Source organism: Suricata suricatta, chromosome X (genome assembly GCF_006229205.1).
Source record: "Suricata suricatta isolate VVHF042 chromosome X, meerkat_22Aug2017_6uvM2_HiC, whole genome shotgun sequence".
Taxonomy (NCBI): Eukaryota; Metazoa; Chordata; class Mammalia; order Carnivora; family Herpestidae; genus Suricata; species Suricata suricatta.
The window spans coordinates 47,255,447-47,271,743 of record NC_043717.1 but is presented as its reverse complement, the minus strand read 5'-3'; the positions used below and the strand labels follow the sequence as shown (position 1 = coordinate 47,271,743).

Below are 16,297 nucleotides of genomic sequence, written 5' to 3'. Positions count from 1 at the left end.
TCTCCTATGACCCCACAATAGCACTGCTAGGGATTTACCCAGGGAATACAGAAGTGCTGATGCATAGGAGCACATGTACCCCAATGTTCATAGCGGCACTTCCTACAATAGCCAAATCATGGAAAGAGCCTAAATGTCCATCAACTGATGAATGGATCAAGAAGATGTGGTGTATATATATATATATATATATATATATATATATATATATATATATACACAATGGAGTACTATATGGCAATGAGGAAGAATGAAATATGGCCATTTGTAGCAAAGTGGATGGACCTTGAGGGTGTCATGCTAAGCGAAATAAGTCAGGCAGAGAAGGATAGATACCATGTGTTTGCATTCATAGGTCTAACAAGAGTGACTTGGCAGGGGACCATGGAGAGAGGAAGGAGGAAAGAGAGTGGGGGAGAGTGAGGGACAGAGATCAAGGGAGACTACTGAATACTGAAAACGAACCATGGACTGAAGGGGGAGGGGGATGGAGAGAGGGGGGGATGGAGAGAGGGGGTGATGGTCATGGTGGGGGGCATTTGTGGGGAGAAGCACTGGGTGTTATATGGAAACCAATTTGACAATAAACTATTAAAAAAACAAAAAAAAAACAAAAAAATAAAGTGATATCAAAAAACAAAAACAAAACCAAAAAGATTTCAGGATCATATAGAATTGTAATCTCTCTGAGCTCTGCCTTTTCCTTTATGAATACAGAGAAATCAGACACATATAAATTTTCCATTTCCTTAGGCTCCAGGGCTTTGGAAAGATGAGCAACATTTCTCAGCCTCCAATGAAATCCCAAAGTGAGGAAATGAGGGTGTGGAGGGAAGGAAATATGATCTAAAGTCAGAATTCAGACTGAAAAAGAACAAAGAATAAAATAAATGACCCCTAGAATCCAGGCTATAAGGAAACCTCCAATTAAGGTCCACAGGTTACTGGGAACCATTTGCTCTGGCAACTCTTGTCTCCAAATGAGGCCAAGCTTCACTTGCTTCCAGCTTTGCTTCCAGCTGAAACTTGCACTACAGAGAAAAGGGAAGTCCCATTTTCTAGGGGGAAAGAGTATCTAAGTCCTGGGTCCAGGAACAACATCTGTAGCTACAGTGACTAGGATACTTACCGTTCCACTCTGAGAAATGGTTCTATTTCTGATAAAAAGATTCTTTCTTGGTTCCCTATGACCCCAGACTGCCAACGTATCAGGCCTGTGCTAACATTTCTCAAAGCTGCCATAGAATAAATCCATAAGCAGTAGAAAATGATAAATACATATACCCAGGGAACACAAAGGGTAATATATCCCAGAGGATGTAAATAGATGGCTGCAAGTTGGAATTTCTTTGCAGCCTCGGGTTTAATCTCAATCACATGTGCACATTTTACCATCTACTCCTTAAATGTTTTAATAATGAAATAGATAACATCTACAAGTAAAATTGATGCTCCAAGATACTAAATCAAATTCATCTCACAGCTCTGTGTACCTCCTAAAACCTGTCATATACACCTATATATACACTGACTGTGAATTTTATGGAGCCACACAACACAAACTCCCACAACAGACTGTGGAGCATTATAGAATCCAAGCAGAAATCTTTGCTAATTGCTAGGAGCATCTGAATGTAAGAAAGAACCCTCTTGTCTCTTCTGTGCATCTGAAGGATGCTTACATCTGAGATCTATGGAAGAGAGGGGAGATCAGGTAAATTCTGGAGCCCAGAGACCTCCTTCCCATATCCTCCATGCTCTATCTGAGTAACCCACAAGTGATGTAATTAGCCACTTCAGAAGCCCAGAGCAGGATTGGGAAGCAAGGCTGGAGCTTCAAATGGAAAACTGCATGAAAAATTATGTGCAAAACTCTGTCAATGCCCAAACACATGAGGCCCACTGAGATCCCATTATAGGCTTGGCAGAAGCTGCATTAATCATCCACCTGAAAGCGGATCAATACACAACTGAAAAGTTCTAGTAGGAACTGCTAACAATGCTGTTTGTACTGTCCTACATTGCCTGTGTTCAAGTAGCCATCTGCTCTATAGGATAGAACACACTCAGCTAGGATCCTAAGTTTATCCTCCACTCAGAACAGGTGAAGAAAGGGGAGGTCTCAGAGGATATAGCTGACAAAAGGCACTGGAAAAACTGGAAGTGATATATGCCTTGATTCAATCCACTATACCACTTTCTAGCTATCTGACCTTAAACAGATATTTCCCCCCTTCTAAGCCTCTGTCCGTCATGTATAAGTTGGGGATATTACTATTAAAATAATAAATGTTAGTTATTTTATAAAATAAAAATGGAAGAAAAGAATAAAATGTAGTTGCCTTCAATGCAGAGTCCACAAATACTAAGGATTTTACTGAGCCAGAAAACCTTCCTGATTTAATGGCTCTTTATCTGAACTCCCAGGACAATTTCTATTACTTATTTAGCCCTTAATAAGAACAACCAACATTCAAATATCTGCTGTATATCAGACACTTATTTGAGGATTAAATAAGACTACAAAATTTGTGAAATTAGTTTGATTACCACTTTACTGAGAGGAGTAAAGTCCTAAGAGGCTAAATGAGCCATCCAAGGTCACAAAGAATTTGAACCCAAAGCTGACACCAAATCCCAAGCTTTATACACTGTGTATCACCTCTGTACACAACCTAAACCTCAAGGGTATTTCATTCTATCTGGAAAGCAAGTTGCATTTACTTTTCTCTGCTTCTATAGGCAAGAACTCCAAGTTACTTAAAGGCAGAGATGGTTTTTGATAGGTCTAGAGATTTTTCTTGAGACACAGTAGACCTTCAATCAACAGTAAATCAGTCAATAAACACATGAATGCTCTCAGATTTCACCTTTCTTGTAGAGCTCAAAATATTAAAAGGAAGGGGCTGGTTAAGCTAGATGCCCTGGCTAGGGTGGAGCCAGGCAAAGGGCCAATGTGAAACTCATGGTGGCAGCACTGACCCTTAGTGGCATCTACATAATCAAGAGCATTTTTGGATGGGCACTTAGGTGGCTCAGTCACTTGAGCATCCAACTCTTGATCTTGGCTCAGGTCATAATCTCAGCGTTCATGGTTTTGAGCCCCACATCAGGCTCTGTGTTCACAGAGCAAAGCCTGCTTGGGATTCTCTCTCCCTCTCTCTCTGCCCCTCCCCTGCTCATGCTCTCTTTCTCTCAGCCTTTCTCTAAATAAATAAACTTTAAAAAAGCCCTTGGAAGAACCTCAGGCTTTAGAAATGGTGGTAGGGGACGGAATTGCTATAGAAAAACATGTTCTTATCACTCCCTAGCTGTGTGCACACTCACAAGAACAAAACAAAGGTAAATGGAGGAACTATGGGCCACATTTCCCTTTCCCATCAGGTCTTGTGTCTCCTCAAGGTATGACTTCCCATTGTTGCCTGTTACTTATTACTGGTGTCAAAGAGGGTGCTTCCTCTTCAATTAGCTTCCTCTCTAGTCATTGGCCAGACAACTTCTGGGTTTCAGAATGGCCCCAGAGCTTTGGTCAATTCCTCCCAAGGAATTCCTCCCAGCTCCTTCCTCCTAGGCCCCAATTCCACCAGGAGGGCCTCCTTGAATAACAGGTCTCAAAGCTCAGATGGAATGGACTCCTTCCCGTATGAATCATCAAGTTAGAAGGAAAAGATCATATCCCCCAATAGCCTGTGGAAACATACCTGTATGGATTCCCATCCAGTCCTTCACTAACCCTGAAAGTGCCAGATGTTCAACTCCCTTTTTCTCTTTTCATCCATGGGTCTCAGCTCTGCCCCATCTGACCTCCCAGAACATTACTATTGTCTCCTTCCTATGACAGTCCTTCAGAGATCTCAAAGCAGAGAACACATCTTCTCTTGAGTTTTCTCAGCCCAAACAGCCTCATTCACCCTGCAGAATATTGCATTGGGAAAACTATAGTTTTGTAGTCAGAGTTGTATTTGAAACTTCATATTATAACTTACTAACCTACATAATCTAGAGTATATTCTTTTATCTTTTATAGGATCATTGCAAGGATTAAAGCACCTAGCCAAGGCTAGTCCATAGTAAATGCTCAATATATGATATTTCTCAAAACAACACTGATCTTCCCATTGAGAAGTCATGAACTTCCTGGTTTTCTCCCTTTTCTCTCCCCAGCCAGTATGAAGGATTCAAGTCTCTCAAAGGTTTTGTTTGGGAAGTAGTAGCTTTCACAACTAGCATACCATCTAGCCAGGGCTCTCCACCATCTGGGCTACCCACAGTACACAAATCAAACCAACAATAACAAAGAATTATCATGCCTTTTGTCTTTTTGAAGTTAATAAGCTTCTTTGTTCAAGAATTTTTCTGCCCTAGGGTCTAAATTATTCCTTCCTCACCCTCCATCCACAGTTATACCCTTCCATAGGAAATGAACAAAGCCCCTAGTGTTGACAGCAGATGGCATCATTTAGCTTGAAAGGGGTGATGTGTAGAACCAGGAGTTTCGGAAGGAGTCTGAGAAAAGGCTGAAGGAGATTTTCTTCCTTTCCCTTCCCAGCTCTGAGGAAGTTTTTTTTATAATAGTTTATTGTCAAATTGGTTTCCATATAACACCCAATGTTCTTCCCCACAAGTGCTCTCCTCCATTAACACCACCTTCCTTCCCCCTCCCCGTCCTGCTTCAACCATCGGTTCTGTTTTCAGTATTCAATAGTCTCTCAGGTTTTGTGTCCCTCTCTCTCCCCAACTCTCTTTCCCCCTTCCCCTCCCCATGGTAAAGAAATGCACAGAAGACATAAACAGACACTTTTCCAAAGAGGACATCCAGATGGCCTACAGGCACATGAAATGATGCTCAGCATCACTCATCATCAGGGAAATACAAATCAAAACCACACTGAGATACCACCTCATGCCAGTTAGAGTGGCTAAAATGAACAAATCAAGAGACTATACATGCTGGCGAGGATGTGGAAGTTCTTAGACAATAGAGGGACTAAGAGCAAAAGAGAAAGGGAAGCAAACAGCCTATAAAAGCCATCAAGGTAACATGTGGTGCCAACATACTGGACAATATCAGATTCCCCACCTCATGAGAAACTAGAGGAGAAATGGGATAATGGCCCATCTAAAGGGATCTCAGGCTCTGGAAATTAAAGTCCCATTTTCACTCCTGGAGGTCTGGTCACAGATGGCATATTCCATTGGCCCCTGGAGAGTCTCTGAATGCTGAAAGATTTGTCCCACCTGGCATTTACATAAGCACATCCCTTCTGATAATGGGACTCCCAGTGAAGGGACACCCCATGGGTTGGAGATGGGAATGACACTTCAGCATTATCACCATGGCATGACTGCAGGTTATAAAATATCCTCATAATGTATTCATCACTCCCAGTGGTGTCCTAAGTTCCAATATTCTTTTGAGGGTACACTACCTCAGGGAGAATAAGTTGGTTTCCTTCTAGTAGGAAGCAAAACAAAAACAAAAACATGTGACAGGGGCCATGGAGTGCAGTGAATAGACTGTAACATTCAAATCCCAGCCAGATACCAGCTAGATAAAAAAAGCTACTTAATTTCTGAGTCTGGTCATTAAAATGGGGAAGATATCACTTACATCTTTCAGAGTTGAGAGGAAGGCTCTATGTGTTAACATTTTCAGAGCATCTAGCAGAGTCAGACCCTGTTGGCTTCTCTTTTCTCCCATGTTCAGGACCAAGAATAGGATTAATTGGGGACATCTAAGGTATAGGCTGCCAAAGTTAAACTTTGCCTTTGTTATTAAGTCATGGGTCAGCCTTTGTTTTGACATATCTTGAATGAGCATGTAGGAGAAGAGATTCCCAAGAAGTGTGCATTGTGGTGGAGATTATTAGGAGAAATGGAAGAGGGTAAGAAACAAATAGTCCCTCTTTTACCTGGTCAAACAGCTGTTTCCCAGTGGTGTTGGGCTGGATAGCAAACTCCAGCTCTGCATCCATGGTGGTCACACGCACATTGATCTAGAATGAGATGAAAGGAGGCAAGTTAGTTGTCTGGCTCTGTGCTTAGCAGAGCTTGGGACAAGTGTATCTGTTCAACCACAGAAGAGAGAACTAGGATGCTAAGAATCTTAGCAACTTACATATTGGTGGGAAGGAAGGGAGAATATTTAGACAAACAAACAATAACTCAGCCTTGGCTCCCAACCATCTTACTGAAGACAAAAAACAAAGCCACAGAGCAATGCTTACCAAGAGGCAAACAGATAAATGCAAATCAGCCTACTATCAAGAGGAAGCAAGTGTTGACTATACTTCTTCCAGGAAGCCTTCCCCACTTACATCAGCCAGCTGTAAACCCACAGCATTTTCTTCTCACCTCTGATCCACAGCCTGAATTATCTACAGCACTGATCTTTGCAGAAGCAAGTTAAGGGCAAGATAAAGAACACTGGGTCCCAAGCCTAGCACTGTACCTGGCTCAGTCTACTGCCATATATCCTTCTTGTGCCTTAGTTCACCTCATGTGTATAACAGTAGTAATGCAGGGGAAGGGGTCAATTACACTAGGTGATGACCATTTCAGTTCTACTGTCTATGGTTCTATACTGACTTGCATTGTAAGGGCAGGGACAAGCGGTGAAGAAAACAACAGGTAGCCACATACATGATTTTATAGGCACTGGAAAAAAGTACCTTCCACTTTTATGAGTAGATTCCCTAGCTCAGGTCAATGATAGCTGAAGTTTCATCAGTAGAGATTTGCTCCTTTGGCTGAAAACTTGGTAGTGATGGTAATAGTAGTAGCAATACACAGTAGCTTTCATGTATAGAGACTTGGTATTTACTAGGCAATTCATGTGCATTAATCCATTTAATATAAACAATCACCTTGTGAAGCAGATAATGTTATCTCCACATGGGGGATGAAGAAAAAAATATATAGCTAAAGTCATATCACTAGGAGGTAGGGAAGACAGGGTTTGAATTCAGATTTAATTCCAAACCTCATAATTTAAACTGATACATTAAACCTTTTATACATCAAAGTACAAAATACATCCCATTAAAAGAAATGAAAGATTAATTCTTTAATTTATGGGACATTTTGCTTAAGCAATCTATGTGGTACAGCCACAAGATGGCTTGCTGTAAGGTCATATAAAATATTCTGAAAACTATTTCATTCCCAGGTAAAAATAGTTCAGTAATATTATGTGAGAAAGGGAAAGCAACAAGAGTGCATGAGCTCAATTCTATAAAAAGTATGCACAGAGAGATAATTATTAGAATCATGCCTAGGTGTTAGTCAAGCTTGGTTTTAGGGTGGTGATGAGTGTGTTCTCCCTTCTTTAAATAAAAAAAAATACTGATCTACATTTTCTAAGATGCTTACATACTACTTATACTATTGGATGGGAGACTAAAAATAGAATTATCAAAAATTCAAATCCCAATGGAGTCGGAAAGACTTTAAGTCTTATCAGTATTTGACACCTCTGGGCCTTTCCTGAGCATAGGGGTCAGTTAGCGGGGAAGAGGGGGCCAAACAGCTATTTTGCCAGCTAAACAATTCTGATGAGGACCAGACCTGGGGAACAACTTTGTAAATAAATATCACTAGGGATCCAGGGAGGAAATCTATTTCAAGATTGACAATGGGACAGGAAAGGCCCTGAAGGCAGGAACAAGTAAGGCAAGTTACCCCAGTGAGAGACAACAGGCAAGATTAGCCACCTTGACTTGGTGTTATCCTAGGCATTCTGCCAATCCAGTGATCTCTATAGAATGGGCTCTCATGAGGTAGGAAGAATGAAGCCCAATGGGCTGGAACACGGCTTCAACATCTAGCCTCAAATCAACCTTGAGGTGGGTCAAGGGAGACTTCAGAACACCAATGACTGAGGAGATAGGAAAGAGTGAAAGGGAGAGTGGGCCTTCTAGTACACTGGAGTTCATTATCACCTCCAAAGTTTCTGTCTTACATAGAGTTACCCCCCAGTACCCAAGACTTAGTAGGTACTCAAAGATGTTTGTTAAATGAGCAGTTCTAAGCATGGGGTATATAAGAAATATAGGAATATGGCATAGTATACAGATTCAGAGGTGGGAAGATTTTATATCTTGACTTTTTTTTACTGTGCCATGGACCCTTTGGCAGTCTGGTGAAGTCTATGAACCCCTTTATGGAATTTTAAAAATACATTAAATAAAGTGATATAAATAAATAAATTATATTGAAATAGTTATAAAAGATGTGCTTTTTGTGATATTAAGTAATTGCCTAGCACAGTATCTTATTAGTTATTTCTACTGTAATTTAAACATTGTGTTGAGCATAGTGATACTTTGAGAAATCTATATTAACTAGAGAATTGAGAAATGTAACTGTCAAATCATTGTTATATACCTGAAACTAATATAACGTTGTATATTGATGATACTTTAATAATAATTTATAAATAAAATAAAAATTAAACATCACCAAAAAATTGTGATATAAAACTTTTGTAGATTTCCATTACTGACAAAGTCATAGTTACTGCCATTATTACCACTTCCTTTTTTTTGCCTTTATTCATAATTGAAGGAGGAGCTGAATCTCAATGAGAGCTTAGTAAAAACAAGTATGTGATTTTTCCCAATCCAAGTTCTTAGATCTTTCCCACTTCAGATTATACCCATTGACCCTCATGGAAGCCTAAGGATTCCAGGTTAAGGAGCTTCTTATAATTTATTTCAATTCACCCAACAGTAATAGAACACTATATTTAAGGAACTATAGTTAGAGTAGAGCTATAGGACCAGTTCCTGACCCCAAGGCATTTACCAAATAGTAAGAAAACTATAATATACATGAGAAATGTCATAGCAGAACAGAAGAAACCTTTTGTAGAAATAAGGAACCATAGTTCAAAGTGATATTTGCACTGGTCCCTAAGGATAAACTTCATTTTTAAAGAAGGAAGACTGCAGGAGTTGGGGGTAAGAACACCCAAATGTCTCAGGTAGAGAAATCAATATGTGTGCAATGGCCCAGAATGAGACAGGGATGGAGAAGGTCCATTTAGGAGCAAGCATGCAGGTCTACTCCAGCGTAAATGAGACTTGCATAGTGAAAAATAGGCAGAGACCCTTGGAAGGTAGGTGGAGGGGCTTGAAGGCTATGCTAGAAAACTGCACCTTATCCTGCTGGCAGTGGCTAGTGAACGTGGAAATTCTGAGCAGAGCAGGGTAGAGTCAGAACAGGGCTTGTTGAAAGAAAGTGCCCAGGGAGGAAGCTGACAAAAGAGGTGAGACCCCAAGGAAACATTTAATAGCCTAGGATTCCCTTTTATTTACACTATTGGGAAGAATTTTCAGAATAAATAAGCCAGTGTCAATCGCAGATCATGTCAATCATAAGCCATGTCAATGCAGCATCTTCAGAGCCTAGCTCATAGGCCCAAATATTTAAGTCAAATATTTGTTAAATAAATGTTTCTTGAATAAAATCAACTAGTAGAAAAGACTGGGTTAGGGATAAGCATGTCACATCACACAGGCTAGTGTTGTCCATGCTTCCTTCTTCCTAAATAGAACATCACCCCAGAACAAGGGCTCTCCTAAAATCCAAAGATGTCCAGCTGAAGCCAAACTGGAACCTACTTCTCCAGAATTCCTGCTCAGGGTTTCTGCCATTTCCACAGTAGTTGTTTCTCCAGGGAGAATAGCCTGAGATCTCTTGAACTTCACTGTGAAGACAAATACTCTTAGGTTAAAAAAAATAGAAAGAAAAGCAAACAAAAAAGGACTTCTATTCTTGCCACCACTTAACTCAGAAGAAAATGTGAGTCATGAGGACAGGGTCATAGGTCTGGTACTCTCCTGATTTCTGTGTGTTGGAGTTAAGGGGGAATAAGGGTAATAATAGAGCTGGGGCTTGAAGGTGATAGGTATAGTAAGAGTATTGATCAAAGAAGATCCCTTGTTCTCCCTTAGACTAATCTGGAATCCTAGTCTGTAAGATGAGCTGTAGGCTCAGACCCACTTCCACACAGTGGATGCTCATAAGGCCCACTGGATGCTCACCCTAGCATCACTGAGGGCTCACCCACTGCCTTTCTTTTAAGTCTGGTCTTTGCAATTTCAATAAGAAGAGGGTGGTTTAGCTTTGGAGGCAAGGACCTGAAAATAAAACCTCCAAAGTTAGCGGAAATTTCCCAAGCAGCCCCTCAGCTTGGCAGGAGTGGAAGAAAAGACCTGGGTGGGGTAGCATTTCAATACTTAAGAGAATTAAATCTCTTTCAAACCCTTTCCCTGAGGATCTAGGCACAGGCTGAGGTCAAATATTGAGTCTCTGGAGACCACTAAGGATTTAGGGAACAAAAAGTCTGGGTGTGGTAGGGTGTCACCCTCTCATATACACTAGCCCTCCCACCTCTAGCCCAAGAACAATAAATATACTGTTATTTATTGAACAATGAACACAGAAACTTCCCCACTAATGCCCTTCATTGGATACTAACAAAATCATCTCAGTGGTCTGCCATCCAAAGCCCTCAACAAACTAGGATCTCTCCTATGCACCCAGTTGGCTGTCCTAGAAAACAAAAATAACCAGGCCAGATGCTACCTTGGCTGTAGCAGCTGGGGTACTTTGGACTCTGGGACTGGCCAGCTTCAAAGAAGGAACTGGCCCTCTCTTTTCCTAGAGCTAGGAATATATAGGTGAGTAGCAGCTATACTACAGTGAGGAGATAAGGGCAATGTTTCCTCTCACCTGGCCCATATCCCTGACCTACAGGATGGCTCTTCCTGGAGAGGACTTTGGAGGAGGAAGGGTAGAAAGCAGAGAAAGAGTCGAATAACAACAAATAATTTCCCTGAAGCATGGATGTGTAAGCCAGAAAGAATTAAAATTACTGGCCCCACTTCATGAATGATGAAACTGAAGTACATAGAAGCAGGTGACAGATGGAAATGAATGCTTACTGAATACCAAATACATTCCAAGCCCTATCACCCACAAGTCTCACTTAACATCACTGAAACGAAATTTACTCAGCTAGCAAGTTGGTGAAGACTGGTCTTCTAGACATTCCCAGAACTCCTTTCATGACTCCACCTACCTCTATGGTCATGGTCTTCAGACACTGCCCTGGCAACTATTTTGGCCTAGGCCCAAACACTCTATCATTGAAAGTCTGAACACATCTTGGAAGCAGTCCTTGGGAAGGTCCCCTCGCAGGGGCAGAGCTTGTGAGTCAACCCAATTGGGTCTAAGTTCAATGACCTCACCCTCACCTGCCACCTTGCTATTCTCCTCAAGAGCCCATATGTTCCATCCTTCTAATGGAGCTGCTGGTATGAAGAAAACAAAGGTATGTCGGGGAGGGGGACAAAGGCAGGACAAGCCTTACCAGGGCAACCCCAAAACTTTAGTCTTTCCCCTGGACAAAGAACAGGCACCACAGTGTTACTCAAACTACCTAATCCCCATTATTTAGGCTCCAGCACCCACCATTTCCTGCTGCCAGAACTGAGGTGAGGGTAGGGCAGGGTAGGGCAAGGCCTGGTCTGTCTTCCCTCTTGGGATGACAGCACTGTCTCAAGCAGCTGTTTTCCATAATGGGGGGGGGGGGAACAAGGGTTGCTTTGAATCTCCAGGCTAGGAGGCATTCTGCCTCTCCCCCTCCTCCTCCTCTTCCACTGACTCACTCACTTCCCAGAAACTCAGCCACTTCCTTGTTGACTTGGAAATGGTACCTGGAATAGTTATCTGTTCTGACCTCTTCCTGCCCATCTCCAGACCCTTACATTCAGAAATACCGGCCTGGGGTTAACCCTTCCTATGTCTGTAACTTTTCCCACTAGTCTCTAGAAAGGAGAGCCACACCCAACCCCAAACACACCCATATCTTAATGGGTCAACAGTAGTTCTTCAGTCACTCCAACTGCTGCAAATGCCATGAGATACAAGGTTCCCCTTTTACTTTCTTTGGCCAAGTCCTGTCCTCCAAAAGCTCCCCAAGAAGCATTGGAAGACAAGAGCATATTGGAAATGGGGTGTTATTCCCCCAGTCACCATATATTTGGGGAAGTAACTCCCACATGTAACTAATCTCTCTTAGCAATGAGAACATAACTAATTTGTCACTATGGGAAAGAGCTCAGAGCAGAGGCCAAAGCTGAAAACGTCAGGAATAGTAAGGCTACCTTACCAAGCTGTAGCTTCCCCATTAATCCAGCCTTAATTGCATCAACCTCAGACTGAGGCAGAGTCCCCCTCACAACACATGAAAGTCAGGAAGAAAACTAGCTCTTTGCCATTTGCACTTAACTCCAGGACTTACTCTCAAATTCAGCTCAGCCAGACCTTACTCCAGAATCAAACAACACCTATTTCTCTACCTCCCACTTCAGTTCATCTCTCCATAGCTACAGAGGCTGCCCCACAGGCTCCTTACTATAGCCTCTTTATAATATCTCAATATTTCAATCCTAGAATCTCATCTGGCTCCTCCAGAATAGCATCCTTCTGAACTTCTCATCTCTGTTCACCATGAGAATAAACAGTCCAGAATCTTAAACTGTAAGACCTTAAAGGAACCTTAGAGACCATTTGATTCAAACTCTGCAACATACAGCTGGGGAAGCTGAGGTCCAGGAAAGGAGAGACACCATCCAGGAGTCACACAGCTGCAAGGCAGCATCAGATCAGGGATGGAAAACCTGGTTCTTGGTCCACTGGCTATTTAGTAAGCTATAGAGCCACCCTGGTGATTAGAAACAGTAGATGTCTCAAGTGAACCACTGCTGAAAGACTATGTGGAGGAGGCTGGACTACCTTGCCTCCATGAAAAACTCCAAGCTGGCATGGCTTGAAAGTCTAGCTTTCAACATAGGGCAGGCCTAACTTTCAGACTCTGAGACATTCATGAATCCTCATTCTAGGGAGACTAAACTTTTCGTAACACATCATAGAAGAAAACTCAAAGATCCCTAGTTTCTAGGACAGCTTCTTTTGCACAAAATTGGATACCAATTCATTGGGAAGTTCAATGATAAAAGACACAGGAATGAACCAAGCTAGAGTTTGGTGGGGAAAGGGTGAGACGCAGTAGGGGAAAAGGCAGGGAATTTGAGGAACAGATTTATATCTAAGTAGCCAAGAAGAACAGATTATTCAATTCCCATAAAACTTAGATGCTGCTGAAACAAAAGGGGACAGGATCCATCATTAAAGTAAGTCTTCCAAATGAGCAGCGCCCTCCCTGGAGTTACACCCAGCTAGACTTCATTCTCTCACATCAGTTTCCTACTTGACCCAGCTTCCTGCCTACAAGTTTCACAAGAAGTATTTGTAGACTGGAAACACAGACCATTTGCAGTTGTCTGGAGATTACAGGTCTGCCCAGAGCACCAGATGAAGGCTCTACTTTATCTGATCAGTAACACCCTAGCAACCTCCAGAATCACAGCTCTGAAGCACACTGGAGCTGATTGAAGCCTCACCTTGAGTTCTATCCAGTGCTCATGGGATTTCTTTCCTGTCTTGTACTTCTGGGTATTAAAAATTGCTGAAGCTAGGATCAGTTAACTCTGAAGCTGCAGGAGGGGGCTTCCAGGCCAAGTCAAAAAGCTGATTTTAACTCCAGAGCTAGGATAGCATCAGCTTCCTGCCAACCTTACTGGTAAGTCAACAGCTAAACCCGTATCTGGGGAACCCACAAAATTGGAGTCCTTGTCCCAGAAATAATTATCTCAACTCTTAGAGGAGTAGAGAATGGTATAGTAGAAAAAAGCTTTAGAGATTCTTTGACCTTCCTTTTTGTGAAAGTCACTTTCCTAAAAAATAGATCTCATAATATCAACTTCACAACAGGGTTATTGGGAGCTTTAAGTTAAAATAATAGACATGGAAATATGTAGCACATCATAAGTAGAATGTAAGGACTCCTAACTCCTCCTTTTTAGTCATAGTATTGCAAATACTCTACCTCTCAGGAATGATTTAAAGTGAAAATGTGTTCAACTGCAAAGATCAAGGGCTACCCAAGAAGACCTCCAGAGAACTTTTCTAGCATAAAGACTATCATTTTGGGAACAAACTCTAAAATGTGATTAGATTTCTAGTTTGTTACATAATGTAAAGCCATGCACATCAGGTAGACATACACATATCCTTATATGCATTATTATAAATGCTTTCTCTCTTGGGAGGCATGGGGATTTCCCCCTCAAAAGCAGAGCCCTGAACACAATGGAGCATGTAAGCAACCTTGTCCTTTACAAGGGCTGTCTGATCTTCCTTAATCTGGGCTCTGCCTTGCCATTTTCTCCAATCATGTTTCACCAAAATACACAAATCTCCACCCCATCAACACAACCTGCTGGGCCCTCCAAATCACAAACTGGGTCTGAAAACTGGCTCCATAGAATCCCCTAGGGGATTTTTTTTTTTTAAATACAGATTCTCAAAAGTCACCCACAGAAATTCTGATTTATTATATAAGAATCAGGGCCTGGACATCTGAACTTAGGAGTTTCAGATAATTCTAAGACCCAGCCAGATTTTGTACCTTCTGGCATAGAATATGGTTCCCTGAACCAACCAGCCTCTCATGGGCTGGTGTTATTATGGCTAGAGGGATGCTTGAAGGAAGGGAAACATAAGTAAAAAAACAACTATGGAGACGTTTAGGCTGGGCCTGGTGAATGGCTCTCCAGAGTTGAATGTAGCCTACCTCCACAAAAGATGATGGATGCAATCAGTCCTGCCACTGCCTCCAAACCCCTTTGCAATCTGGCCACCCTATTTGTAAAAAAGAGCAGGGATTATCCTTGCCCCTCGATACCTAGTATTATCACTCCCTACCACCACAAGCATTATTATGCACTAAAGCAATGTCTCTGTTTTAGGAAGAATACAACTGTATTCTGAAAACCTAAGTGCAAGATCCAACTATACCAATAATAAGCCATGAGCTCTCAATCTTTTCACCTATAAAACGGGCATAATGATGCCAACCTGGCAGAATGTTATGCAGTATTAATGTGGTGTTTCCCAAACTTAATTGATCATAAGAATCACTTGGGACACTAATTTAAAAAAAAATTTTTTATACTTTATTGTGAAATTGTTTTCCATATAACACCCAGTGCTCTTCCCCACAAGTGCCTCCTCCATTACCACCACTCCCCTTTTCTCCTCCCCCTCCCCCTTCGACCCTCGGTTCATTTTCAGTATTCAATAGTCTCTCAGGTTTTGCGTCCCTCTCTCTCACCAACTCTCTTTCCCCCTTCCCCTCCTTATGGTCCTCTGTTACGTTTCTCCTGTTAGACCTATGAGTGCAAACATATGGTATTTGTCCTTCTCTGCCTGACTTATTTCACTTAGCATGACACCCTCTAGGTCCATCCACCTTGCTACAAATGGCCATACGTCATTCTTTCTCATTGCCATGTAATACTCCAGTGTGTGTGTGTGTGTGTGTGTGTGTGTGTGTGTGTGTGTGTATCACATCTTCTTTATCCATTCATCAGGTGATGGACATTTATGCTCTTTCCATGTTTTGGCTATTGTTGACAGTGTGGGGCAATAATTTAAAATCTCAGATTTCTGGATTCCACTCCAAACTTACTGAAATAGACTCTGCAGAGGAGGATCTTGGGAATTAGTAGTTTTGCCACCAGGTGATGTTTTTCCCTGGGAAATTTAAATTTAATTTCACCTGGCACAGACACTGTTGAGAGGAGATGCAGGATTGGATCAGAGAGGTCTGGCCTTCCAAACTGCTGTCTGGCTCAGATATATCCTCATGACAGGACCTTGAGGCTAGGATCCAGCAGAGCAGGCTTTGCAGGCAGGGAGGAGGAGGAGGGAGGAGGGAGGAGACTTTGAAATTCCAAACAGAAAGCTAAATGTTTTCTGGAATGGCCAAATGTTCAGGTCATTGTCCATAGCTTTCCCCTATCTTACCATCTAGTTAAGAATCAGACAATGCGAGAAAACAGCCAATGCAGATACTTCACCAGCCAAAACACAATGATCTAAATATTCTGTAACTTTATTTTTTTTAGAATATAACACTATTTTTTAACATATGCAATTATTTTTCATCATTTACAATACAGTAGCTACAATGACACTCCAAATGGATAAGCAAAGTAAAAAATCAGAACCCCAACTTCTATTTCATGTAATTAGACTTATACAGAAATTAGAAGGTTAAGTAACAACTAGTTAATCACCTAATTTCACAGCTATCTGAAGTGGCAATCGTTATATAGCAGCTTATCTATGATACATTCAAGATAAATGATACAATTTATTACTT

At 41.6% G+C, this 16,297-nt stretch overlaps 1 protein-coding gene across 2 annotated transcripts in view; it reads right to left on the bottom strand.

The window, feature by feature from the left end:
- Positions 1–16,297, bottom strand: part of MSN (moesin) — a 65,050-nt gene that overhangs the window by 19,845 nt on the left and 28,908 nt on the right. The window contains exons 1-2 of one of the 2 annotated variants that reach the window (XM_029929586.1): positions 9,624–9,671; positions 5,913–5,996 (exon numbers count right to left, since the gene is read on the bottom strand). In XM_029929586.1, the coding sequence (XP_029785446.1) occupies positions 5,913–5,996; positions 9,624–9,656 (117 nt within the window). In that variant the 5' untranslated portion in view covers positions 9,657–9,671. Of the gene's footprint in view, positions 1–5,912; positions 5,997–9,623; positions 9,672–16,297 lie in introns of those variants that run through there. The other variant, XM_029929587.1, reaches the window with a different exon arrangement.